Genomic DNA, 26,868 nt, shown 5'->3' with positions numbered 1-26,868 from the left:
CTTAGCCTGGCACAAACAGTCACGTAGTATTCACATACGCAATGCATCTGGTTCTGCATGTCCCTAGATGCCATTCAAGCATGTTATGGAATTTTCCCATTGAGGTAACAATGCTGTTTTAGACTGATAAAGTTGGGATTGCTGGGGTGCTATTTCCAATTGTTTATATATCCCATAGATGATAACAAAAGAAAACATTGTTTGGTGTTCAAGGCTATTTCAAGGGATGTTTTTTTGGCAAAGGACAGGACATACTGAAGACTTGATGGATTATTCATTCTTCTGCCTCACAATGTTTTTGTAAGAGTTGTTTCATGTTCTCATTAAGTGTATGGAAAGTTGTGGTCTGTAGCCAACCCAGGAGGTATTGTTAATATTGGGTTTTGTATACACCGGTGTTTGTACATATGTAAGATCTTAATTTGATCACTCAGCACAGCAGGAAATGCAAACTTATAGCGTATTTTAATTTTAAAAACACTTCGAAAGTTTGTCATTTCCACTTGGAATTTCAGACTTGATTTGCCCTAATGAAAAATGTAATTATAATCCACATAATATTTCACATTTCCCATTGTTGCAGGATTATTTTCCTGCTTTAGCAAAGTGTCTCAAATGAAGATCCCACATCTGTACCTTTCCCTCCCATCTGCCCCAATTGGTCTGACAGGTTGGCAGATAAACATAAACATGCAAATGGTCTTCCAGTAATGTCAGTAACGTTATTATACTCACAATGGGTGACGCATTTGGGGACAAACAAATAATATCCGTCTTGGATGGGTTACATGTTTTTTTTCTGAAATCTGAGGTGTGGCATTCAAAGTAGTAGGGGAGAGTGAGGTAAGTTGTCACACGGGTAAGTTGTCAAACTGTTCATACCTCCAACACTAGAGGCGCTTTCTCCAAAATCAGATAGAACATGTAGTCACACAAAGTAACTATGGTCAACTTCCTGTTCACGTGGTCAAGGTCACTCTGATCTGAGGTGAGCACAAGTTTCTTATTTTTCCCCTTCAAAAGTAAAAAAATGGCACTTTACATTTTATGCAATAAAACTTTATTAGGTATGAATGTTCAAAATGATAATTTTGCACTGAGCAGAGGAGACAATAATGTGTATTTTGATACTTTAGTTGCAGTCCTATGTTGAGCTAACCTTGAGATTTAGCCAACATTAGCACACATGTCAGTTTGGTGCAAGTTGTCTCAATGACCTTGGGGCAAGTCTTCACATGTGACAACTTGCCCCAGTATACATAGGTACATATAACATGCTCAAAAACATTGTGATATTGTGTAATCAGCTCTGACAATAGTATTTTGTGTTACTAAATGGATTATTATATATATGTATAGTTTAGAGCAGCAGACATATCCCTGGACTAGACAAGACAGGCTCTGGCGTGTGTGTGTGTGTCTACTAACACACTACATGCCTACTGTATGAGACAGTATATCCACACACACACACACACATACTACTTCATACAGTGTCATGAATGTAGTGTGGTGTTATGAACTGCATTGTGGCAACAAGGATAGTAGACAGGGAGGTGGGAGTAATAAGCCTGTAATGAATATGTCATTGCAATGAGGAAATGTGTTTTTGAAGGAAAGAAGAAAGGAAGGAAGGAAAGAAACAGGGGATGGAGAGAAAGATGGTTAGAAATTATAAAAGAAAGACAGAGAATGGCAGCACACCACCTGCCATAATGTTAAAGGCAGTGAGGTAGGTGAAGTTGCAGAACAAATCAATCAGGAGTACAGCAAAGGATTTTGACATAAATTACCATACTCTGACTCGGTATTGTCAAACGGTTACCAGAGGAGAAATTGAAAGTCAGACAGCCATGCCAACAACAGTGGTTGGCTATACAAAACCACGGCAGGTTTTTCAACCTGATTTGGAGATGCAGCTTGTTCAGTATATTACTAGGTCAGCTGACATTTATTTTGGTCTGTCGCCAAGTGAGGTCAGAAGACTTTCCTACCAGTTTGCTGTGGTACACCAGCTGAAGTTCGCGCCAATGTAGGCAGAAAAGGAAAAGGCTCGGAGTGGTTTACAGGCTTCTTAAAGCGGCTCCCAACGCTGTCGCTGAGCAAGCCAGAGGCAACTAGCCTTGTCAGGGCAAGTAGCTTCAACAGAGAAAATGTTAATGCTTTCTTCGACAATGTAGCAGAAGTGCTACAGAAATATCCGTTTGGACCAGGAGACATATGGAATGTCGATAAAACTGGGTGACCACTGTACATAAACCTGACAAAGTGATGGACAGACGTGAAAGTAGGGTCACTGACCTCCGATGAAAGGGGAACCCTCGTCACACTGGCCTGTGCTGTGTCAGCCACAGGGAATAGTATACCTCCATATTTTATCTGTGTCAACTTCTGCGATCATGTCCTGATCAACGGGCCACCTGGCAGCAAAGGAGGGGAAATCCCTCTGGGTGGATGAAAGATGTGCACTTTGTTGACTTCCTGAAACATTTTGTCGAGCATACGAAGTGCTCAAAGGAGAAGCTCTGTTCACTCCTTTTGGACAAAACCACGAGTCTCATCTGTCCATTGATGGACTCAATTATGCCAAAGAAATGGCAGAATTATGCTGTCATTCCCACCCCTTTGCTCTCATCGGCTTCAACCCTTAGACAGGTCTGTCTACGGGCCGCTAAAGAGGCACATCAACACAGCGTGTGATGCCTGGATGAGGAACAATCCTGGGAAGACAATGTCAATTATGACATTCCTGTGATTGTGGCAATCGCCTATCCTCTGCCTACAACCCCCTTGAACATTCAGGCTGGCTTTAGGGTGGCTGGGATACAACCTTACAACAGGGATGTATTTCTGGAAACTGAGTTTGTGCCATCCTACGTTACAGATCACCCCATTCAGAACCCATCCCTACCAGGCCCCAGCACCAACCCTGCACTGCCAGTCCCCAGCATCATCCTGCCAGGCCACAGCACTATTCCAGCCCTGCCAGGCCCCAGCACCAACCTGCCAGGCCACAGCACTATTCCAGCCCTGCCAGGTCCCAGCACCAACCTGCCAGGCCCCAGCACCAACCCTGCACTGCCAGGCCCCAGCACCGTCCTGCCAGGGCACAGCACTATTCCATCCCTACCAGGCCCCAGCACTATTCCATCCCTACCAGGCCCCAGCACCGTCCTGCCAGGGCACAGCACTATTCCAGCCCTGCCAGGCCCCAGCACTATTCCATCCCTACCAGGCCCCAGCACCGTCCTGCCAGGCCCCAGCACTATTCCATCCCTACCAGGCCCCAGCACCGTCCTGCCAGGCCCCAGCACTATTCCATCCCTACCAGGCCCCAGCACCGTCCTGCCAGGCCCCAGCACTATTCCATCCCTACCAGGCCCCAGCACTATTCCATCCCTACCAAGCCCCAGCACTATTTCATCCCTACCAGGCCCCAGCACTATTCCATCCCTACCAGGCCCCAGCACTATTCCATCCCTACCAAGCCCCAGCACCGTCCTGCCAGGGCACAGCACTATTCCAGCCCTGCCAGGCCCCAGCACCGTCCTGCCAGGGCACAGCATTATTCCAGCCCTGCCAGGCCCCAGCACCAACCTGCCAGGCCCCAGCACTATTCCAGCCCTGCCAGGCCCCAGCACCGTCCTGCCAGGCCCCAGCACTATTCCATCCCTACCAGGCCCCAGCACCGTCCTGCCAGGCCCCAGCAATATTCCATCCCTACCAGGCCCCAGCACTATTCCATCCCTACCAGGCCCCAGCACTATTCCATCCCTACCAGGCCCCAGCACTATTCCATCCCTACCAGGCCCCAGCACTATTCCATCCCTACCAGGCCCCAGCACTATTCCATCCCTACCAAGCCCCAGCACCGTCCTGCCAGGGCACAGCACTATTCCAGCCCTGCCAGGCCCCAGCACCAACCTGCCAGGTCCCAGTACCAACCTGCCAGGCCCCAGCACTATTCCAGCCCTGCCAGTCCCCAGCACCAACCTGCCAGGCCCCAGCACTATTCCAGCCCTGCCAGGTCCCAGCACCAACCTGCCAGGCCCCAGCACTATTCCAGCCCTGCCAGGCCCCAGCACCAACCTGCCAGGCCCCAGCACTATTCCAGCCCTGCCAGGCCCCAGCACCAACCTGCCAGGCCCCAGCACTATTCCAGCCCTGCCTAGCACGAGCTCAGACACAGACTTGCCCAGTTCTTATGCTAGCACCAGGTCATCCTTACCCAGCAATGCCATTGGTGACAGTGGACTACGAACTGCAGAGGACATCCGGACATTTCCAAAAGCTGGTCCCCGAAAACAAGCTTGCGAAGGAGGAAAACGGCACAAAACAGCAATTCTAACTGACACACCAGTGAAGCCCTAGAAATGGAAGAGAATAACCCACCATCTAGCAAAAACAAGAAGCCAGCTAAAAAAAGAAAAATCGTAGAAGAGTTCATCAGATGAAGAAGAGTGCTTCTGCCTCGTCTGTGTGGAGACATCTATAATCAGCCTTCCAAAGGAGACTGGGTGTGTGGAGACATCTATAATCAGCCTTCCAAAGGAGACTTGGGTGAAGTGTGTGAGATGCAACAAATGGGCCCATGATGCTTGTACCTCCGGCCAGGCAATTTATGTATGCCAGAACTGTGACTCTGAAGAGGAGTCTGATTAGTCAGATACGGATGTGTGTCGTATAGGCCGTTACAAAACTGTGCATTAGTGCATTAGTGCATTAGTGCATTAGTGTGTTTAAACACCACCTCTGTTTCGTTAAGACATTAAACATTTAAGCAAGTTATCTGCAGCATTACATTACATTCCGATTCCAACAATTACCGTGGATCTATGTGCACGCCGGAGAACATTCGATTTCAAAGTTCAAAGTAAAGTTAATGAATGTGTGCTCTGACAGCATGATTGTTTTTATTGAAAGGCATGATTTGCCAGATTCTCTAGGCATGATTGTTTTTATTTTGACTTCTTTAATGAAGTTGAATTTGGTTTTGAATTTGAAATTAAAATCAATATTCACAATTAATTAGTTGTTCTTATTTGTTGATAATCCAATGTGACAACTTGTGTGACAATGTACCTGCGGATGGGGCAAATTGTCAGAAGTACACTCTATTTAACGGTCTACAATTCCCTACTGAAATAAGATATGAAGATGTAATGAACACAAAATATGTTCCCAAGACTTCCTTCTTTTGTTCGGTATGACATTTATACCATTGTGATGTATTGTGCCAAGTAAATGTTAGACAGCAAAAAGTGTGACAACATACCTCGCTCTCCCCGACCTTAAACGTGGAAGTCATCACACTTAATTCATAGAACCAGGTTTGCAAGAAGTACTCCTTAGTTTTTAATAAAAGTATATACAGTACATTGAAAACAGATTTGTTAAAAAAATTAGTTACTACATGATTCTATATGTGTTATTTCATAGTTCGATGTCTTCACTATTATTCTACAACATAGAAAATAGTAAAAAATAAAGAAAACCCCTGGAATGAGTAGGTGAACTTTTGACTGGTACTGTATATTGACAAACCAGAACTCAATATGAGGAGACTGGGTTTTATAGGTTTTCCTCCATTTTCCTCTGAAATTTCATGGATTACCCAGAGACTCTGCAGACAAGAAGAAATAACAGAGATCATTGTTCAGTTAATTGCATCAACTGCAGTCAGCAGGCTTTTTGTAAAACATTTCTCTCATATCCATGCCCTCTTACATAATCTAATTTACAATTCATAAACAATTCATAATATACAATTCATAAACTTAACCCCCTATTAAGATGTTTAGGGAATCTGTAGAATCAACAGATTTACCACAGAATTGAAGTTTCAATAGGCCAATTTAACTCCTTTTCTTTTTAAATTTTTAAACAAATGTTTTATTTATTAACCCATCCACCCTCTTCAGAGGACAAATATATTTTTTATTTTTATAGCTTTTCTGCTACATATACAGTTGAAGTCGGAAGTTTACATACACTTAGGTTGGAGTCATTAAAACTGTTTTTTTGACCACTCCACAGATTTGTTATTAACAAACTATAGTTTTTCCAACCATTGTTTACAGGCAGATTATTTCACTTATAATTCACTGTATCACAATTCCAGTGGGTCAGAAGTTTACCTACACTAAGTTGAATGTGCCTTTTAAACAGCTTGGAAAATTGCAGAAAATGATGTGATGGCTTTAGAAGCTTCTGATGGGCTAATTTACATAATTTGAGTCAATTGGAGGTGTACTTGTGGATGTATTTCAAGTCCTAGCTTCGAACTCAGTGCCTCTTTGCTTGACATCATGGGAAAATCAAAAGAAATCAGCCAAGACCTCAGAAAATCAATTGTAGACCTCCACAAGTCTGGTTCATCCTTGGGAGCAATTTCCAAATGCCTGAAGGTACCACGTTCATCTTTACAAACAATAGTACGTAAGTATAAACACCATGGGAACACGCAGCCGTCATACTGCTCAGGAAGGAGATGCGTTCTGTCTCCTAGAGATGAACGTACTTTGGTGCGAAAAGTGCAAATCAATCCCAGAATAACAAGGCCCACAGTAAAACAGTAAAACAAGTCCTATATCGACATAACCTGAAAGGCCCCTCAGCAAGGAAGAAGCCATTGCTCCAAAACCGCCATAAAAAAGCCAGACTACGGTTTGCAACTGCAAGACATCAGTCAAAAAATTAAAGCTTGGTCACAAATGGGTCTTCCAAATGGACAATGACCCCAAGCATACTTCCAAAGTTGTGGATAAATGGCTTAAGGACAACAAAGTCAAGGTATTGGAGTGGCCATCACAAAGCCCTGACCTCAATCCCATCAAACACTTGTGGGCAGAACTGAAAAAGCGTGTGCAAGCAAGCAGGCCTACAAACCTGACTCTGTTAAACCAGCTCTGTCAGGAGGAATGGGACAAAATTCACCCAACTTATTGTGGGAAGCTTGTGGAAAGCTACCCAAAACGTTTGACCCAAGTTAAACAATTCAAAGGCAATGCTACCAAATACGAATTGATTGTAATGTAAACTTCTGACCCACTGTGTTGAAATAAATAAAAGCTGAAATAAATCATTCTCTCTACTATTATTTTAACATTTCACATTCTTAAAATAATGTGGTGATACTAACTGACCTAAGACATGGACTTTTTACTAGGATTAAATGTCAGGAATTGTGAAAAACTGAGTTTAAATGTATTTGGCAAAGGTGTTTGTAAACTTCCGACTTCAACTACATACATTTTACAAACACATTTTACATGCTTGGTACTTTTATATAAAGCAGTCACATAACAATAATACTTTACCAAACAAACTCTTTAATCCCACCTATCACCATAGACCAACCCTCAGCCACTCTCAGCCCATCCCACCTATCACCATAGAGCAACCCTCAGCCACTCTCAGCCCATCCCACCTATCACCATAGAGCAACCCTCAGCCACTCTCAGCCCATCCCACCTATCACCATAGAGCAACCCTCAGCCACTCTCAGCCCATCCCACCTATCACCATAGAGCAACCCTCAGCCACTCTCAGCCCATCCCACCTATCACCATAGAGCAACCCTCAGCCACTCTCAGCCCATCCCACCTATCACCATAGAGCAACCCTCAGCCACTCTCAGCCCATCCCACCTATCACCATAGAGCAACCCTCAGCCACTCTCAGCCCATCCCTCCTATCACCATAGAGCAACCCTCAGCCACTCTCAGCCCATCCCACCTATCACCATAGAGCAACCCTCAGCCACTCTCAGCCCATCCCACCTATCACCATAGAGCAACCCTCAGCCACTCTCAGCCCATCCCACCTATCACCATAGAGCAACCCTCAGCCACTCTCAGCCCATCCCACCTATCACCATAGAGCAACCCTCAGCCCATCCCACCTATCACCATAGAGCAACCCTCAGCCCATCCCAATTATCACCATAGAGCAACCCTCAGCCACTCTCAGCCCATCCCACCTATCACCATAGACCAACCCTCAGCCCATCCCACCTATCACCATAGAGCAACCCTCAGCCACTCTCAGCCCATCCCACCTATCACCATAGACCAACCCTCAGCCACTCTCAGCCCATCCCACCTATCACCATAGACCAACCCTCAGCCACTCTCAGCCCATCCCACCTATCACCATAGACCAACCCTCAGCCACTCTCAGCCCATCCCACCTATCACCATAGACCAACCCTCAGCCACTCTCAGCCCATCCCACCTATCACCATAGAGCAACCCTCAGCCACTCTCAGCCCATCCCACCTATCACCATAGAGCAACCCTCAGCCACTCTCAGCCCATCCCACCTATCACCATAGAGCAACCCTCAGCCACTCTCAGCCCATCCCACCTATCACCATAGAGCAACCCTCAGCCACTCTCAGCCCATCCCACCTATCACCATAGAGCAACCCTCAGCCACTCTCAGCCCATCCCACCTATCACCATAGAGCAACCCTCAGCCACTCTCAGCCCATCCCACCTATCACCATAGAGCAACCCTCAGCCACTCTCAGCCCATCCCTCCTATCACCATAGAGCAACCCTCAGCCACTCTCAGCCCATCCCACCTATCACCATAGAGCAACCCTCAGCCACTCTCAGCCCATCCCACCTATCACCATAGAGCAACCCTCAGCCACTCTCAGCCCATCCCACCTATCACCATAGAGCAACCCTCAGCCACTCTCAGCCCATCCCACCTATCACCATAGAGCAACCCTCAGCCCATCCCACCTATCACCATAGAGCAACCCTCAGCCCATCCCACCTATCACCATAGAGCAACCCTCAGCCACTCTCAGCCCATCCCACCTATCACCATAGACCAACCCTCAGCCCATCCCACCTATCACCATAGAGCAACCCTCAGCCACTCTCAGCCCATCCCACCTATCACCATAGACCAACCCTCAGCCACTCTCAGCCCATCCCACCTATCACCATAGACCAACCCTCAGCCACTCTCAGCCCATCCCACCTATCACCATAGACCAACCCTCAGCCACTCTCAGCCCATCCCACCTATCACCATAGACCAACCCTCAGCCACTCTCAGCCCATCCCACCTATCACCATAGACCAACCCTCAGCCACTCTCAGCCCATCCCACCTATCACCATAGAGCAACCCTCAGCCACTCTCAGCCCATCCCACCTATCACCATAGAGCAACCCTCAGCCACTCTCAGCCCATCCCACCTATCACCATAGACCAACCCTCAGCCACTCTCAGCCCATCCCACCTATCACCATAGAGCAACCCTCAGCCACTCTCAGCCCATCCCACCTATCACCATAGAGCAACCCTCAGCCCATCCCACCTATCACCATAGAGCAACCCTCAGCCACTCTCAGCCCATCCCACCTATCACCATAGACCAACCCTCAGCCACTCTCAGCCCATCCCACCTATCACCATAGACCAACCCTCAGCCACTCTCAGCCCATCCCACCTATCACCATAGACCAACCCTCAGCCACTCTCAGCCCATCCCACCTATCACCATAGACCAACCCTCAGCCACTCTCAGCCCATCCCACCTATCACCATAGACCAACCCTCAGCCACTCTCAGCCCATCCCACCTATCACCATAGAGCAACCCTCAGCCACTCTCAGCCCATCCCACCTATCACCATAGAGCAACCCTCAGCCACTCTCAGCCCATCCCACCTATCACCATAGACCAACCCTCAGCCACTCTCAGCCCATCCCACCTATCACCATAGAGCAACCCTCAGCCACTCTCAGCCCATCCCACCTATCACCATAGAGCAACCCTCAGCCACTCTCAGCCCATCCCACCTATCACCATAGACCAACCCTCAGCCACTCTCAGCCCATCCCACCTATCACCATAGAGCAACCTCAGCCACTCTCAGCCCATCCCACCTATCACCATAGAGCAACCCTCAGCCACTCTCAGCCCATCCCACCTATCACCATAGACCAACCCTCAGCCACTCTCAGCCCATCCCACCTATCACCATAGAGCAACCCTCAGCCACTCTCAGCCCATCCCACCTATCACCATAGAGCAACCCTCAGCCACTCTCAGCCCATCCCACCTATCACCATAGAGCAACCTCAGCCACTCTCAGCCCATCCCACCTATCACCATAGAGCAACCCTCAGCCACTCTCAGCCCATCCCACCTATCACCATAGACCAACCCTCAGCCACTCTCAGCCCATCCCACCTATCACCATAGAGCAACCCTCAGCCACTCTCAGCCCATCCCACCTATCACCATAGAGCAACCCTCAGCCACTCTCAGCCCATCCCACCTATCACCATAGAGCAACCCTCAGCCACACTCAGCCCATCCCACCTATCACCATAGACCAACCCTCAGCCACTCTCAGCCCATCCCACCTATCACCATAGAGCAACCCTCAGCCACTCTCAGCCCATCCCACCTATCACCATAGAGCAACCCTCAGCCACTCTCAGCCCATCCCACCTATCACCATAGAGCAACCCTCAGCCACACTCAGCCCATCCCACCTATCACCATAGAGCAACCCTCAGCCACACTCAGCCCATCCCACCTATCACCATAGACCAACCCTCAGCCACACTCAGCCCATCCCACCTATCACCATAGAGCAACCCTCAGCCACACTCAGCCCATCCCACCTATCACCATAGAGCAACCCTCAGCCACTCTCAGCCCATCCCACCTATCACCATAGAGCAACCCTCAGCCACTCTCAGCCCATCCCACCTATCACCATAGACCAACCCTCAGCCCATCCCACCTATCACCATAGACCAACCCTCAGCCCATCCCACCTATCACCATAGACCAACCCTCAGCCACTCTCAGCCCATCCCACCTATCACCATAGACCAACCCTCAGCCACTCTCAGCCCATCCCACCTATCACCATAGAGCAACCCTCAGCCACTCTCAGCCCATCCCACCTATCACCATAGACCAACCCTCAGCCACTCTCAGCCCATCCCACCTATCACCATAGACCAACCCTCAGCCACTCTCAGCCCATCCCACCTATCACCATAGAGCAACCCTCAGCCACTCTCAGCCCATCCCACCTATCACCATAGACCAACCCTCAGCCACTCTCAGCCCATCCCACCTATCACCATAGAGCAACCCTCAGCCACTCTCAGCCCATCCCACCTATCACCATAGAGCAACCCTCAGCCACTCTCAGCCCATCCCACCTATCACCATAGACCAACCCTCAGCCACTCTCAGCCCATCCCACCTATCACCATAGACCAACCCTCAGCCACTCTCAGCCCATCCCACCTATCACCATAGAGCAACCCTCAGCCACTCTCAGCCCATCCCACCTATCACCATAGAGCAACCCTCAGCCACTCTCAGCCCATCCCACCTATCACCATAGAGCAACCCTCAGCCACTCTCAGCCCATCCCACCTATCACCATAGAGCAACCCTCAGCCACTCTCAGCCCATCCCACCTATCACCATAGACCAACCCTCAGCCACTCTCAGCCCATCCCACCTATCACCATAGACCAACCCTCAGCCACTCTCAGCCCATCCCACCTATCACCATAGACCAACCCTCAGCCACTCTCAGCCCATCCCACCTATCACCATAGACCAACCCTCAGCCACTCTCAGCCCATCCCACCTATCACCATAGAGCAACCCTCAGCCACTCTCAGCCCATCCCACCTATCACCATAGACCAACCCTCAGCCACTCTCAGCCCATCCCACCTATCACCATAGACCAACCTCAGCCACTCTCAGCCCATCCCACCTATCACCATAGACCAACCCTCAGCCACTCTCAGCCCATCCCACCTATCACCATAGACCAACCCTCAGCCACTCTCAGCCCATCCCACCTATCACCATAGAGCAACCCTCAGCCACTCTCAGCCCATCCCACCTATCACCATAGACCAACCCTCAGCCACTCTCAGCCCATCCCACCTATCACCATAGAGCAACCCTCAGCCACTCTCAGCCCATCCCACCTATCACCATAGACCAACCCTCAGCCACTCTCAGCCCATCCCACCTATCACCATAGACCAACCCTCAGCCACTCTCAGCCCATCCCACCTATCACCATAGAGCAACCCTCAGCCACTCTCAGCCCATCCCACCTATCACCATAGACCAACCCTCAGCCACTCTCAGCCCATCCCACCTATCACCATAGAGCAACCCTCAGCCACTCTCAGCCCATCCCACCTATCACCATAGACCAACCTCAGCCACTCTCAGCCCATCCCACCTATCACCATAGACCAACCCTCAGCCACTCTCAGCCCATCCCACCTATCACCATAGAGCAACCCTCAGCCACTCTCAGCCCATCCCACCTATCACCATAGACCAACCCTCAGCCACTCTCAGCCCATCCCACCTATCACCATAGAGCAACCCTCAGCCACTCTCAGCCCATCCCACCTATCACCATAGAGCAACCCTCAGCCACTCTCAGCCCATCCCACCTATCACCATAGACCAACCCTCAGCCACTCTCAGCCCATCCCACCTATCACCATAGAGCAACCCTCAGCCACTCTCAGCCCATCCCACCTATCACCATAGAGCAACCCTCAGCCACTCTCAGCCCATCCCACCTATCACCATAGAGCAACCTCAGCCACTCTCAGCCCATCCCACCTATCACCATAGACCAACCCTCAGCCACTCTCAGCCCATCCCACCTATCACCATAGAGCAACCCTCAGCCACTCTCAGCCCATCCCACCTATCACCATAGACCAACCCTCAGCCACTCTCAGCCCATCCCACCTATCACCATAGACCAACCCTCAGCCACTCTCAGCCCATCCCACCTATCACCATAGACCAACCTCAGCCACTCTCAGCCCATCCCACCTATCACCATAGACCAACCCTCAGCCACTCTCAGCCCATCCCACCTATCACCATAGAGCAACCCTCAGCCACTCTCAGCCCATCCCACCTATCACCATAGAGCAACCCTCAGCCACTCTCAGCCCATCCCACCTATCACCATAGAGCAACCTCAGCCACTCTCAGCCCATCCCACCTATCACCATAGAGCAACCCTCAGCCACTCTCAGCCCATCCCACCTATCACCATAGAGCAACCCTCAGCCACTCTCAGCCCATCCCACCTATCACCATAGAGCAACCCTCAGCCACTCTCAGCCCATCCCACCTATCACCATAGAGCAACCCTCAGCCACTCTCAGCCCATCCCACCTATCACCATAGAGCAACCCTCAGCCACTCTCAGCCCATCCCACCTATCACCATAGAGCAACCCTCAGCCACTCTCAGCCCATCCCACCTATCACCATAGAGCAACCCTCAGCCACTCTCAGCCCATCCCTCCTATCACCATAGAGCAACCCTCAGCCACTCTCAGCCCATCCCACCTATCACCATAGAGCAACCCTCAGCCACTCTCAGCCCATCCCACCTATCACCATAGAGCAACCCTCAGCCACTCTCAGCCCATCCCACCTATCACCATAGAGCAACCCTCAGCCACTCTCAGCCCATCCCACCTATCACCATAGAGCAACCCTCAGCCCATCCCACCTATCACCAGAGCCCATCCCACCAATTATCACCATAGAGCAACCCTCAGCCACTCTCAGCCCATCCCACCTATCACCATAGACCAACCCTCAGCCCATCCCACCTATCACCATAGAGCAACCCTCAGCCACTCTCAGCCCATCCCACCTATCACCATAGACCAACCCTCAGCCACTCTCAGCCCATCCCACCTATCACCATAGACCAACCCTCAGCCACTCTCAGCCCATCCCACCTATCACCATAGACCAACCCTCAGCCACTCTCAGCCCATCCCACCTATCACCATAGACCAACCCTCAGCCACTCTCAGCCCATCCCACCTATCACCATAGAGCAACCCTCAGCCACTCTCAGCCCATCCCACCTATCACCATAGAGCAACCCTCAGCCACTCTCAGCCCATCCCACCTATCACCATAGAGCAACCCTCAGCCACTCTCAGCCCATCCCACCTATCACCATAGAGCAACCCTCAGCCACTCTCAGCCCATCCCACCTATCACCATAGAGCAACCCTCAGCCACTCTCAGCCCATCCCACCTATCACCATAGAGCAACCCTCAGCCACTCTCAGCCCATCCCACCTATCACCATAGAGCAACCCTCAGCCACTCTCAGCCCATCCCTCCTATCACCATAGAGCAACCCTCAGCCACTCTCAGCCCATCCCACCTATCACCATAGAGCAACCCTCAGCCACTCTCAGCCCATCCCACCTATCACCATAGAGCAACCCTCAGCCACTCTCAGCCCATCCCACCTATCACCATAGAGCAACCCTCAGCCACTCTCAGCCCATCCCACCTATCACCATAGAGCAACCCTCAGCCCATCCCACCTATCACCATAGAGCAACCCTCAGCCCATCCCACCTATCACCATAGAGCAACCCTCAGCCACTCTCAGCCCATCCCACCTATCACCATAGACCAACCTCAGCCCATCCCACCTATCACCATAGAGCAACCCTCAGCCACTCTCAGCCCATCCCACCTATCACCATAGACCAACCCTCAGCCACTCTCAGCCCATCCCACCTATCACCATAGACCAACCCTCAGCCACTCTCAGCCCATCCCACCTATCACCATAGACCAACCCTCAGCCACTCTCAGCCCATCCCACCTATCACCATAGACCAACCCTCAGCCACTCTCAGCCCATCCCACCTATCACCATAGACCAACCCTCAGCCACTCTCAGCCCATCCCACCTATCACCATAGAGCAACCCTCAGCCACTCTCAGCCCATCCCACCTATCACCATAGAGCAACCCTCAGCCACTCTCAGCCCATCCCACCTATCACCATAGACCAACCCTCAGCCACTCTCAGCCAATCCCACCTATCACCATAGAGCAACCCTCAGCCACTCTCAGCCCATCCCACCTATCACCATAGAGCAACCCTCAGCCCATCCCACCTATCACCATAGAGCAACCCTCAGCCACTCTCAGCCCATCCCACCTATCACCATAGACCAACCCTCAGCCACTCTCAGCCCATCCCACCTATCACCATAGACCAACCCTCAGCCACTCTCAGCCCATCCCACCTATCACCATAGACCAACCCTCAGCCACTCTCAGCCCATCCCACCTATCACCATAGACCAACCCTCAGCCACTCTCAGCCCATCCCACCTATCACCATAGACCAACCCTCAGCCACTCTCAGCCCATCCCACCTATCACCATAGAGCAACCCTCAGCCACTCTCAGCCCATCCCACCTATCACCATAGAGCAACCCTCAGCCACTCTCAGCCCATCCCACCTATCACCATAGACCAACCCTCAGCCACTCTCAGCCCATCCCACCTATCACCATAGAGCAACCCTCAGCCACTCTCAGCCCATCCCACCTATCACCATAGAGCAACCCTCAGCCACTCTCAGCCCATCCCACCTATCACCATAGACCAACCCTCAGCCACTCTCAGCCCATCCCACCTATCACCATAGAGCAACCCTCAGCCACTCTCAGCCCATCCCACCTATCACCATAGAGCAACCCTCAGCCACTCTCAGCCCATCCCACCTATCACCATAGACCAACCCTCAGCCACTCTCAGCCCATCCCACCTATCACCATAGACCAACCCTCAGCCACTCTCAGCCCATCCCACCTATCACCATAGAGCAACCCTCAGCCACTCTCAGCCCATCCCACCTATCACCATAGAGCAACCCTCAGCCACTCTCAGCCCATCCCACCTATCACCATAGACCAACCCTCAGCCACTCTCAGCCCATCCCACCTATCACCATAGAGCAACCCTCAGCCACTCTCAGCCCATCCCACCTATCACCATAGAGCAACCCTCAGCCACTCTCAGCCCATCCCACCTATCACCATAGACCAACCCTCAGCCACTCTCAGCCCATCCCACCTATCACCATAGAGCAACCCTCAGCCACTCTCAGCCCATCCCACCTATCACCATAGAGCAACCCTCAGCCACTCTCAGCCCATCCCACCTATCACCATAGAGCAACCCTCAGCCACTCTCAGCCCATCCCACCTATCACCATAGAGCAACCCTCAGCCACTCTCAGCCCATCCCACCTATCACCATAGACCAACCCTCAGCCACTCTCAGCCCATCCCACCTATCACCATAGAGCAACCCTCAGCCACTCTCAGCCCATCCCACCTATCACCATAGAGCAACCCTCAGCCACTCTCAGCCCATCCCACCTATCACCATAGAGCAACCCTCAGCCACACTCAGCCCATCCCACCTATCACCATAGACCAACCCTCAGCCACTCTCAGCCCATCCCACCTATCACCATAGAGCAACCCTCAGCCACTCTCAGCCCATCCCACCTATCACCATAGAGCAACCCTCAGCCACTCTCAGCCCATCCCACCTATCACCATAGAGCAACCCTCAGCCACACTCAGCCCATCCCACCTATCACCATAGAGCAACCCTCAGCCACACTCAGCCCATCCCACCTATCACCATAGACCAACCCTCAGCCACACTCAGCCCATCCCACCTATCACCATAGAGCAACCCTCAGCCACACTCAGCCCATCCCACCTATCACCATAGAGCAACCCTCAGCCACTCTCAGCCCATCCCACCTATCACCATAGAGCAACCCTCAGCCACTCTCAGCCCATCCCACCTATCACCATAGACCAACCCTCAGCCCATCCCACCTATCACCATAGACCAACCTCAGCCCATCCCACCTATCACCATAGACCAACCCTCAGCCACTCTCAGCCCATCCCACCTATCACCATAGACCAACCCTCAGCCACTCTCAGCCCATCCCACCTATCACCATAGACCAACCCTCAGCCACTCTCAGCCCATCCCACCTATCACCATAGACCAACCCTCAGCCACTCTCAGCCCATCCCACCTATCACCATAGAGCAACCCTCAGCCACTCTCAGCCCATCCCACCTATCACCATAGACCAACCCTCAGCCACTCTCAGCCCATCCCACCTATCACCATAGACCAACCCTCAGCCACTCTCAGCCCATCCCACCTATCACCATAGAGCAACCCTCAGCCACTCTCAGCCCATCCCACCTATCACCATAGACCAACCCTCAGCCACTCTCAGCCCATCCCACCTATCACCATAGAGCAACCCTCAGCCACTCTCAGCCCATCCCACCTATCACCATAGAGCAACCCTCAGCCACTCTCAGCCCATCCCACCTATCACCATAGACCAACCCTCAGCCACTCTCAGCCCATCCCACCTATCACCATAGACCAACCCTCAGCCACTCTCAGCCCATCCCACCTATCACCATAGAGCAACCCTCAGCCACTCTCAGCCCATCCCACCTATCACCATAGAGCAACCCTCAGCCACTCTCAGCCCATCCCACCTATCACCATAGACCAACCTCAGCCACTCTCAGCCCATCCCACCTATCACCATAGAGCAACCCTCAGCCACTCTCAGCCCATCCCACCTATCACCATAGACCAACCCTCAGCCACTCTCAGCCCATCCCACCTATCACCATAGACCAACCCTCAGCCACTCTCAGCCCATCCCACCTATCACCATAGACCAACCCTCAGCCACTCTCAGCCCATCCCACCTATCACCATAGACCAACCCTCAGCCACTCTCAGCCCATCCCACCTATCACCATAGAGCAACCCTCAGCCACTCTCAGCCCATCCCACCTATCACCATAGACCAACCCTCAGCCACTCTCAGCCCATCCCACCTATCACCATAGACCAACCCTCAGCCACTCTCAGCCCATCCCACCTATCACCATAGACCAACCCTCAGCCACTCTCAGCCCATCCCACCTATCACCATAGACCAACCCTCAGCCACTCTCAGCCCATCCCACCTATCACCATAGAGCAACCCTCAGCCACTCTCAGCCCATCCCACCTATCACCATAGACCAACCCTCAGCCACTCTCAGCCCATCCCACCTATCACCATAGAGCAACCCTCAGCCACTCTCAGCCCATCCCACCTATCACCATAGACCAACCCTCAGCCACTCTCAGCCCATCCCACCTATCACCATAGACCAACCTCAGCCACTCTCAGCCCATCCCACCTATCACCATAGAGCAACCCTCAGCCACTCTCAGCCCATCCCACCTATCACCATAGACCAACCCTCAGCCACTCTCAGCCCATCCCACCTATCACCATAGAGCAACCCTCAGCCACTCTCAGCCCATCCCACCTATCACCATAGACCAACCCTCAGCCACTCTCAGCCCATCCCACCTATCACCATAGACCAACCCTCAGCCACTCTCAGCCCATCCCACCTATCACCATAGAGCAACCCTCAGCCACTCTCAGCCCATCCCACCTATCACCATAGACCAACCCTCAGCCACTCTCAGCCCATCCCACCTATCACCATAGAGCAACCCTCAGCCACTCTCAGCCCATCCCACCTATCACCATAGAGCAACCCTCAGCCACTCTCAGCCCATCCCACCTATCACCATAGACCAACCCTCAGCCACTCTCAGCCCATCCCACCTATCACCATAGAGCAACCCTCAGCCACTCTCAGCCCATCCCACCTATCACCATAGAGCAACCCTCAGCCACTCTCAGCCCATCCCACCTATCACCATAGAGCAACCCTCAGCCACTCTCAGCCCATCCCACCTATCACCATAGACCAACCCTCAGCCACTCTCAGCCCATCCCACCTATCACCATAGAGCAACCCTCAGCCACTCTCAGCCCATCCCACCTATCACCATAGACCAACCCTCAGCCACTCTCAGCCCATCCCACCTATCACCATAGACCAACCCTCAGCCACTCTCAGCCCATCCCACCTATCACCATAGACCAACCCTCAGCCACTCTCAGCCCATCCCACCTATCACCATAGACCAACCCTCAGCCACTCTCAGCCCATCCCACCTATCACCATAGAGCAACCCTCAGCCACTCTCAGCCCATCCCACCTATCACCATAGACCAACCCTCAGCCACTCTCAGCCCATCCCACCTATCACCATAGACCAACCCTCAGCCACTCTCAGCCCATCCCACCTATCACCATAGACCAACCCTCAGCCACTCTCAGCCCATCCCACCTATCACCATAGACCAACCCTCAGCCACTCTCAGCCCATCCCACCTATCACCATAGAGCAACCCTCAGCCACTCTCAGCCCATCCCACCTATCACCATAGACCAACCCTCAGCCACTCTCAGCCCATCCCACCTATCACCATAGACCAACCCTCAGCCACTCTCAGCCCATCCCACCTATCACCATAGACCAACCCTCAGCCACTCTCAGCCCATCCCACCTATCACCATAGACCAACCCTCAGCCACTCTCAGCCCATCCCACCTATCACCATAGACCAACCCTCAGCCACACTCAGCCCATCCCACCTATCACCATAGACCAACCCTCAGCCACTCTCAGCCCATCCCACCTATCACCATAGACCAACCCTCAGGCACACTCAGCCCATCCCTCCTATCACCATAGACCAACCCTCAGCCACTCTCAGCCCATCCCACCTATCACCATAGACCAACCCTCAGCCACTCTCAGCCCATCCCACCTATCACCATAGACCAACCCTCAGCCACTCTCAGCCCATCCCACCTATCACCATAGACCAACCCTCAGCCAAACTCAGCCCATCCCACCTATCACCATAGACCAACCCTCAGCCACTCTCAGCCCATCCCACCTATTACCATAGACCAACCCTCAGGCACACTCAGCCCATCCCTCCTATCACCATAGACCAACCCTCAGCCACTCTCAGCCCATCCCACCTATCACCATAGACCAACCCTCAGCCACTCTCAGCCCATCCCACCTATCACCATAGACCAACCCTCAGCCACTCTCAGCCCATCCCACCTATCACCATAGACCAACCCTCAGCCACACTCAGCCCATCCCACCTATCACTATAGACCACCCTTGTTTGGTTTCCATGTGCCATATATTTTTCAATTGTGCTGTGATGTTTTACGTAATTTTTTTACCTTTCTTAAACGTTTATTATCCACAGATTGTGAGCTAAAGATTAAAACCTTTCATACAAGTATTATTATATTATTTATTGACTGACTGGCTTTTTTGTAACGTCAATTTTAAGTGCATGTTGTGATTTTTTAACCAATTTCACTACTTAATATGGAGCTAAAACTAATCTCTAAAGTAAAGGCTCTATGACTCATTACAAATCAACATTTGCTCTGTCACATTTAGATTCCATTCTAATGTCATAATCAACATTTGTCTCAGCCATGTTGAATTAAAAGTTCCAGTAAGATGCTAATCTTGGCATTCTTAGCAACAGAACTTAATACATTTATTTAAGATTCACTTAAATACCCAGAGGGTATATGAACTCACTCTGAGCCGGAGTCGGCATTAGAATACTGCTGCAGTTCTCGTAAGTGTTGATTGATATGTGCTGTAGAAACAACAGAACAACAACATAAGACATTGTCCATAGTATATCACAGTGTTTATAAGAAGTTATTTTTATATCTTACCTAAACCTTTCGAGCCGTCCATTCCTGAACCGTTCATCCTTGTGGCGCCTGATGATGACGAAGCACTTGACCCGGACCTACCCAGTCCTGTGTTGCCGTGTCCTGTGTTACCCATCCCTGTGTTACCCATTCCTGTGGAACCCCACCCACCTGTAGCCTCCAAACCCATTTTGGTTGGCCCCCTGTTGCCCTGCCCTGTTGCACTCGACCCTGCCTCACCCATCCCTGTGTAACCCATTGCACCCAACTCTCCTGTCGCGCCTGTCCCTGTTCGACCTGCCCACACTTTTTCTGGCCCTAACGAACCCAATGCAGTAGAACTTGAACTTGACCCTGTCCTTCCCATTCCTTTATTACCAAATTGGTTAGTTGAGCCTGGCTTTGAACCCATCCCAGTGGACTCAAGCCCTCTTGAGCTTGACCCTGCCCTGCCAAACCCATTCCCAGTTGAGCCAGGGTCACCCATCCCATGCCTGCTACTCCAGGGTCCAGTCTGATTTGCTCCGGACATTCCTGGGTTACCCATTCCGGTCTGAAACATAATAACACAAAGAAAATCATGTTTAGTTAGTACCGGTATGTGAAAATACTTCAACATATAACAGTGCTGTTTATCTAGCATATTCAAATATAATAATTGCACAAACATATCATGTTTATTATTACATGACCACCAAATGTATATTATAGACTGTGGCACTTTACCAGCCAGTGGGGGCTTTACCTATCCTCGAGTTCCCTGCATTGTTTTTTTGGAATGAGATTGACACTTCCTCCAGTATCATAGTGGGACCCCTGCTAGATTGATGAGATTGGTACTGGAGGAAGTGTCATAGTGTCTATTCTGATCATACACATTTTATGATCAGAAGTTTATGAAGGCATAAATGTATGAAAGCGTGTATACTTATCTTTTTAAATGTATGTAGTTCTGTCTTTGTCTATTGATGTTTTGTATTATGTTATGGTTTATGTTTTGTATGGACCCCATGAAGAGTAGCTGCTGCTTTAGTAGTAGCTAATTGGGATCCTAATAAGATACCAAAAATAAAACATCTCTATGGTCCAAAACAGTGCAAGGCGTATTTACTTCAGAGAGCATTATGAAAGCACAATGATTTATTTTATTGTAAGAAAGAAAACATCATGTTTGAATGTGCCCATTACTTGAATTGATGCAAACTCATGCCTGCACATACAGTGCAAATTTGGACAATAATAAAAAATAAAAAAGCAGGCAAGTTAAATCCTTATGGGTTGGCAGGGTAGCCTAGTGGTTAGAGTGTTGGACTAGTAACCGAAAGGTTCCAAGTTCAAATCCCTGAGCTGACAAGGTACAAAATGTTGTTCTGTCCCTGAACAGGCAGTTAACCCACTGTTCCTAGGCTGTCATTGAAAAAAAGAATTTGTTCTTAAGTGACTTTCCTAGTTAAATAAAGGTAAACAAACATTTACAATTACTGGCCAAACCTGGGCCAATTGTGTGCTGCCCTATGGGACTTACAATCACAGCTGGTTGTGATACAGAGTGTCTGTGTTGACACCTCAAGCACTGAGATGCAGTGCCTTAGACTGCTGCGCCACTCAGGAGCCCCCCAGTTTAATGTAAAGCATGACAACAACCTATTTCTTACACTAATGTATTTTATTACAGCTAATTGTCATAAAAAAAATCTTATGAGGAGTTCCTGCAGCTCTCATTTACATGGTTAGATCTTTTGACCAGCGTACCAACTCTATCTCTTCACACTAATGACGGAAACCATTTCTGGCCCCAGTTTGACTTCTAAAGGATTTCTGTTGTTATCTACCGCCACTTATCAATGAGTTGGATGAAAGCCTGGTGTAATAACACGCGATAGAGCTTCCCTTACTCTGGAGCCACAGTTGACCAGTGAGGTGTTGAGGTTATTCATCTTGTCCTTGAGAATGCCGATCTCGCCCTCCTTCACCTTCATTGCCGTCTCCTGTAGCTCCTTGTCCCCCTGCAGCCTTCTGCTATCCATCAGCAGCCTCTCCGTCTCTCGGTCGTATTTCTCCTGGGTCTTCTGAAGCTTCTCGCGGTGCTCCAGGGCCATGGCACTGCGGTTGTAGCTGCACCAGTTGTAGACCTCCTTCAGCTGGTCTTTATCTGCCTGCAGCCTGGCACTGCAATCCTCAATCTCTGACATCTGAGAGCCCACCTTGTTCAGGTATTGCTGGAACTTGTTCTCCACCTCGCGGGACAGACCGGTGCAGTTGTTGCGGATCTGGTCCAGGTGGTGGAGCTGCTTCTCGCAGGTGAGCAGGAAGGGGCTGACATTGGGCAGAAGGTTGTTGATCTTCAACAGGAAGGCTTTAGAGACGTCGGAGATACCAGCCAGGGATTGGACAAAGTCCTCCTTGCACTTCTTCCTGTAGCCCTCCAGTTGTCTCTGCAGGAAGGTCTTGTCCCTCCGGAGGGAAATGGCCTCCAGGGTCAGGGTGTCCCGGTCCATGGCTGTGTTCTCCATCTCCATCTTCATGAACTGCACCGTCTGACTGAAGTTGGAGCTCACTAGCTTTAGCAACTGCTCCAGCTGCTGGACCTGGTTTTCTTGCATATTATTGTTGTTGCATATACAAGTTTTTGAAGAACATAAAGAAGAAAGAGAAAACGTTTACGTTCATACTTCGGAACCAGGATCAGATTTAGTCCGGGATTCAATCAGAGGAGCACTGTCCGTATTGCACCTTTTAAAGGCAAAGTTCCTGCGTTTGCGGAGATTGCATTCACAGTGCATATGTGGGCGCAATAGAAATGAACCTTTAAATCAAGCTCGCTACAATGCAGCTTGGATTGAATCCCGGCACTGCATTGGTTTGAAGTAAATTCAGAATGGCGAATAAATAACTTTTATTATAATTTCACTATTTGTATTCTCACTTCTGTAACAACAACAATAGTGAAGACAAAAGATCATTGCAAAGTTGTAATTTGCACTATGCTTATTCTTGTCCAAAGAAGCACCAGTTAGGAAACCCACTGGGCACAGATGTCAATTTAACATCTATTCCACGTTTGTTCAACGCAATTTCCTTTACATGACGTGGAAATAATGTTGATTCAACACGTGTGTGCCCAGTGGGAAGCTAATAGGTTTAGGAAAGCTTAGCTGTGAATTATTAGAATGAGATTCTGAGTGGACGATTGAGCATGAATACTGTATGTAACACTAGTGCAGAGCAGAGCAACAAAGCAAAGTTTTTCTTACAGGTCTCTTACCATTTGGGGGCATGGCCCTGAAGCATTGGCTCATTCTAAGTTGGATCTGACATCTTCCCTTATCATTTTCACACTGAGTCTGTGGATATTAATAACAGACATGCATCAGAACCACATTTTGTCTACCAATAATAATTTGAGTGAAAATTTCACCTATAGATTTAGGATCTGCAGAAACAGAAAATGTGAATTATTATGTGGATTATAGACATCTTTTTTATTATGGACATGTTTTGTAGAGGTTGATCCCTTTTTCATTAGGGCAAATCAATCACATTTTTAAGTGTAATTTTAAAAACTTTTTACACCCTGGCTGGCAGGTAGCCTAGTGGGTAGACTATTAACCAGAAGGTTACAAGATCAAATCCCAAAGGTAAAAATCTGTTGTTCTGCCCCTGAACAAGGCAGTTAACCTGCTGTTTCTAGGACATAATTGAAAATAAGAAATTGTTCTTAAATGGCTTGCCTAGTTAAATAAATTGAATGTACTACACTGTTGAATTTTCTGCTGTGCAGAACCATTTCCGCAACAACAGGATGATCAAATTAGATACGGCATCTGTACATGCACATTATTGTTGACACTGTTGCAAAAGAAGATATATATATATATATATATATATATATATCTATAGAAATGATGAACAGTCAAGTTTAAATCTGAATATACAGTGACTAGTGATTGTTAATGTTTATGACTGTAGGACCACTGTTTTAACCTTTTCAGTTATATTTGCTGAAATTATCTGAAATTATTGATATGTTATATGATATGTATAAGATACTTGAATGTAATATTGTTTTATGTTAAATTACACTCAAATCAAAATCATGTAGCACATGTTTTGTTTTCCTATCCACTAATACAGCTAAACTGGCATTTTGATATTCAGTAAACCAGTCACTGTGATCCGACTGTATATAATGTACTGCTGTCATTGTAATGCATATTCAAAATCGACATATTGAAAATCCACCCAGTTTTTCAAAATATGCGTGCCAAAAATCCAACACAACCTCACAAATCCCCTCTAGCATTGACCTGTGAACATTGGTTTTGTCATCAATCTCAGTTCTTACCACTAGTCCTTTGAGATTGGCGATGAACATGCCAGACCCGTTTGCCACCTGACGCAGACTCATCATATATTTGTCGTTGCGCATCTTGTCAGTCAGGGTGGCATTCAGGAGCTTCGTCAGGTTCTTTCCCTGCTGCCGGAGGTTGATGTTGTCAATGGAGAGGTGGTTGAAGCTCTTCTCCAGGTCCTTGACCCGGCTCTCAGCCGCCGCGTCTGGGGAGCTCCCGTAGACCAGGAAGAGCACCAGGCTGACGATGATGAGTGACTGGATCAGAGAGGAGAAGAAGAAGACAACCCTCATGTAGTAGCCACAGCTCTTCCCTCTGGGCTTCTGGATCTTCCTCCTGGCCTCCAAGCCAAACTTGGCCTGGGAGTAACTGCTTTTGTACATGGCTGTTTAGCCTCTGAGGCACAGTACAGTACAGAACACCCTTACTGAGAAACAGCCAATCACAGACCGATTTAGATGGTTCAAATAGGGTCCACTTCTTGAGGACCAAGTAGAGAGCGTTAAACCACAAGCACTGAACTCTTCTTTCCCAAACAAAAAGCCAAATAAATAGATAAGATGGGAGATACTTTAGGCAGACCCTGGTAGTGGAGATATCTGAGGCAGACCCTGGTAGTGGAGATTTCTGAGGCAGACCCTGGTAGTGGAGATATCTGAGGCAGACCCTGGTAGTGGAGATATCTGAGGCAGACCCTGGTAGTGGAGATATCTGAGGCAGACCCTGGTAGTGGAGATATCTGAGGCAGACCCTGGTAGTGGAGATATCTGATGCAAACCCTGGTAGTGGAGATACCTGAGGCAGACCCTGGTAGTGGAGATATCTGAGGCAGACCCTGGTAGTGGAGATATCTGAGGCAGACCCTGGTAGTGGAGATATCTGAGACAGACCCTGGTAGTGGAGATATCTGATGCAAACCCTGGTAGTGGAGATATCTGATGCAAACCCTGGTAGTGGAGCTATCTGAGGCAGACCCTGGTAGTGGAGATATCTGAGGCAGACCCTGGTAGTGGAGATATCTGATGCAGACCCTGGTAGTGGAGATATCTGAGGCAGACCCTGGTAGTGGAGATATCTGATGCAAACCCCAGTAGTGGAGATATCTGAGGCAGACCCTGGTAGTGGAGATATCTGATGCAAACCCTGGTAGTGGAGATAGCTGAGGCAGACCCTGGTGGTGAAGATAGTATCCCGCTTCTGAGCTAAGGTAGCACACATTGACAGCCCAAATAGTAAAGTTCCAGAAGTTTTCTCTCCTGAGCGTAATATGGTGTGAAAGGGAGAAGACAGGATTATGTCTGAGGTGTAAACATGGTCAGGAGTTTAGAACCGCCTCACCACACTTCCCACTCTGGGAACTCCTTCCTTGACATCATGTCAGGGGTTAGGGATAACATCACGCACACACACACACGCACGCACACACACACAGGAGGTGATTCAGACCACATTCACACAACCCTAGCCCCATGTGGTGCCAGCTGCCCCTTTGTTTGACAGGTAGCCTAGCGGTTAAGGGCATTGGGCCAGTAAATGAAAGGTTGCTGGTTTGAATCCAGGAGCCGACTAGCTGAAGATCTGGTGATGTGCTCTTGAGCAAGGCACTTAACCCTAATTGCTCCTGTAAGTCACTCTGGATAAGAGCGTCTGCTAAATGACTAAAATGTAAATGTCAGCACATGTGACAAGAGATAATGGTCCTGAAATGATCTTCTTTGAAGGAGATTATAATCTTAGGTACATTTTAGGAAAAGTCTTCAGTTGTAACAGTCCTATTTAACAAAGTGTGCCTACACTGTATTAACACTTTACCAGTCTACGTAACTAAGATGTATTAGTGTGCCTACACTATACTAACACTTTACCAGTCTACGTAACTAAGATGTATTAGTGTGCCTAGGTATTAGGGACACTTAAATTGGATGTTTTTTTGTGTCATATATGATGG

General features: G+C 49.6%; 1 protein-coding gene across 2 annotated transcripts; it reads right to left on the bottom strand.

The window, feature by feature from the left end:
* Positions 1-5,342: 5,342 nt before the first annotated feature.
* On the bottom strand, positions 5,343-26,214 carry LOC115128047 (plasmalemma vesicle-associated protein-like). 2 transcript variants are annotated; one of them, XM_065005875.1, is made up of 6 exons: positions 24,914-26,214; positions 23,834-23,912; positions 22,464-23,164; positions 20,590-21,121; positions 20,447-20,507; positions 5,343-5,623 (listed from the first exon to the last, which is right to left on the bottom strand). In XM_065005875.1, exons 1-6 carry the CDS (start codon positions 25,301-25,303, stop codon positions 5,611-5,613), a joined length of 1,776 nt encoding a protein of 591 aa, XP_064861947.1. In that variant the 5' UTR covers positions 25,304-26,214; the 3' UTR covers positions 5,343-5,610. The 2 variants fall into 2 exon arrangements, with proteins under 2 accessions (XP_064861947.1, XP_064861948.1); XM_065005876.1 differs by having other exon boundaries at positions 22,542-23,164.
* Between the last annotated feature and the right edge of the window lie 654 nt (positions 26,215-26,868).

Source organism: Oncorhynchus nerka, linkage group LG20 (genome assembly GCF_034236695.1).
Source record: "Oncorhynchus nerka isolate Pitt River linkage group LG20, Oner_Uvic_2.0, whole genome shotgun sequence".
NCBI classification, from domain to species: Eukaryota; Metazoa; Chordata; class Actinopteri; order Salmoniformes; family Salmonidae; genus Oncorhynchus; species Oncorhynchus nerka.
Note: the sequence above shows the minus strand (reverse complement) of the source record. Positions and strands in the feature narration are given on the sequence as shown.

Excerpts from the sequence above, each read along its gene's own strand:
- LOC115128047 (XM_065005875.1), bottom strand. The coding sequence starts at position 25,303 with ATGTACAAAAGCAGTTACTCCCAGGCCAAGTTTGGCTTGGAGGCCAGG. Across the intron at positions 23,913-24,913 it reads CCAATCTCAAAGGACTAGTG|ACTCAGTGTGAAAATGATAA; the intron begins GTAAGAACTGAG and ends TAATATCCACAG. Across the intron at positions 20,508-20,589 it reads GGACGGCTCGAAAGGTTTAG|CACATATCAATCAACACTTA; the intron begins GTAAGATATAAA and ends TTGTTTCTACAG.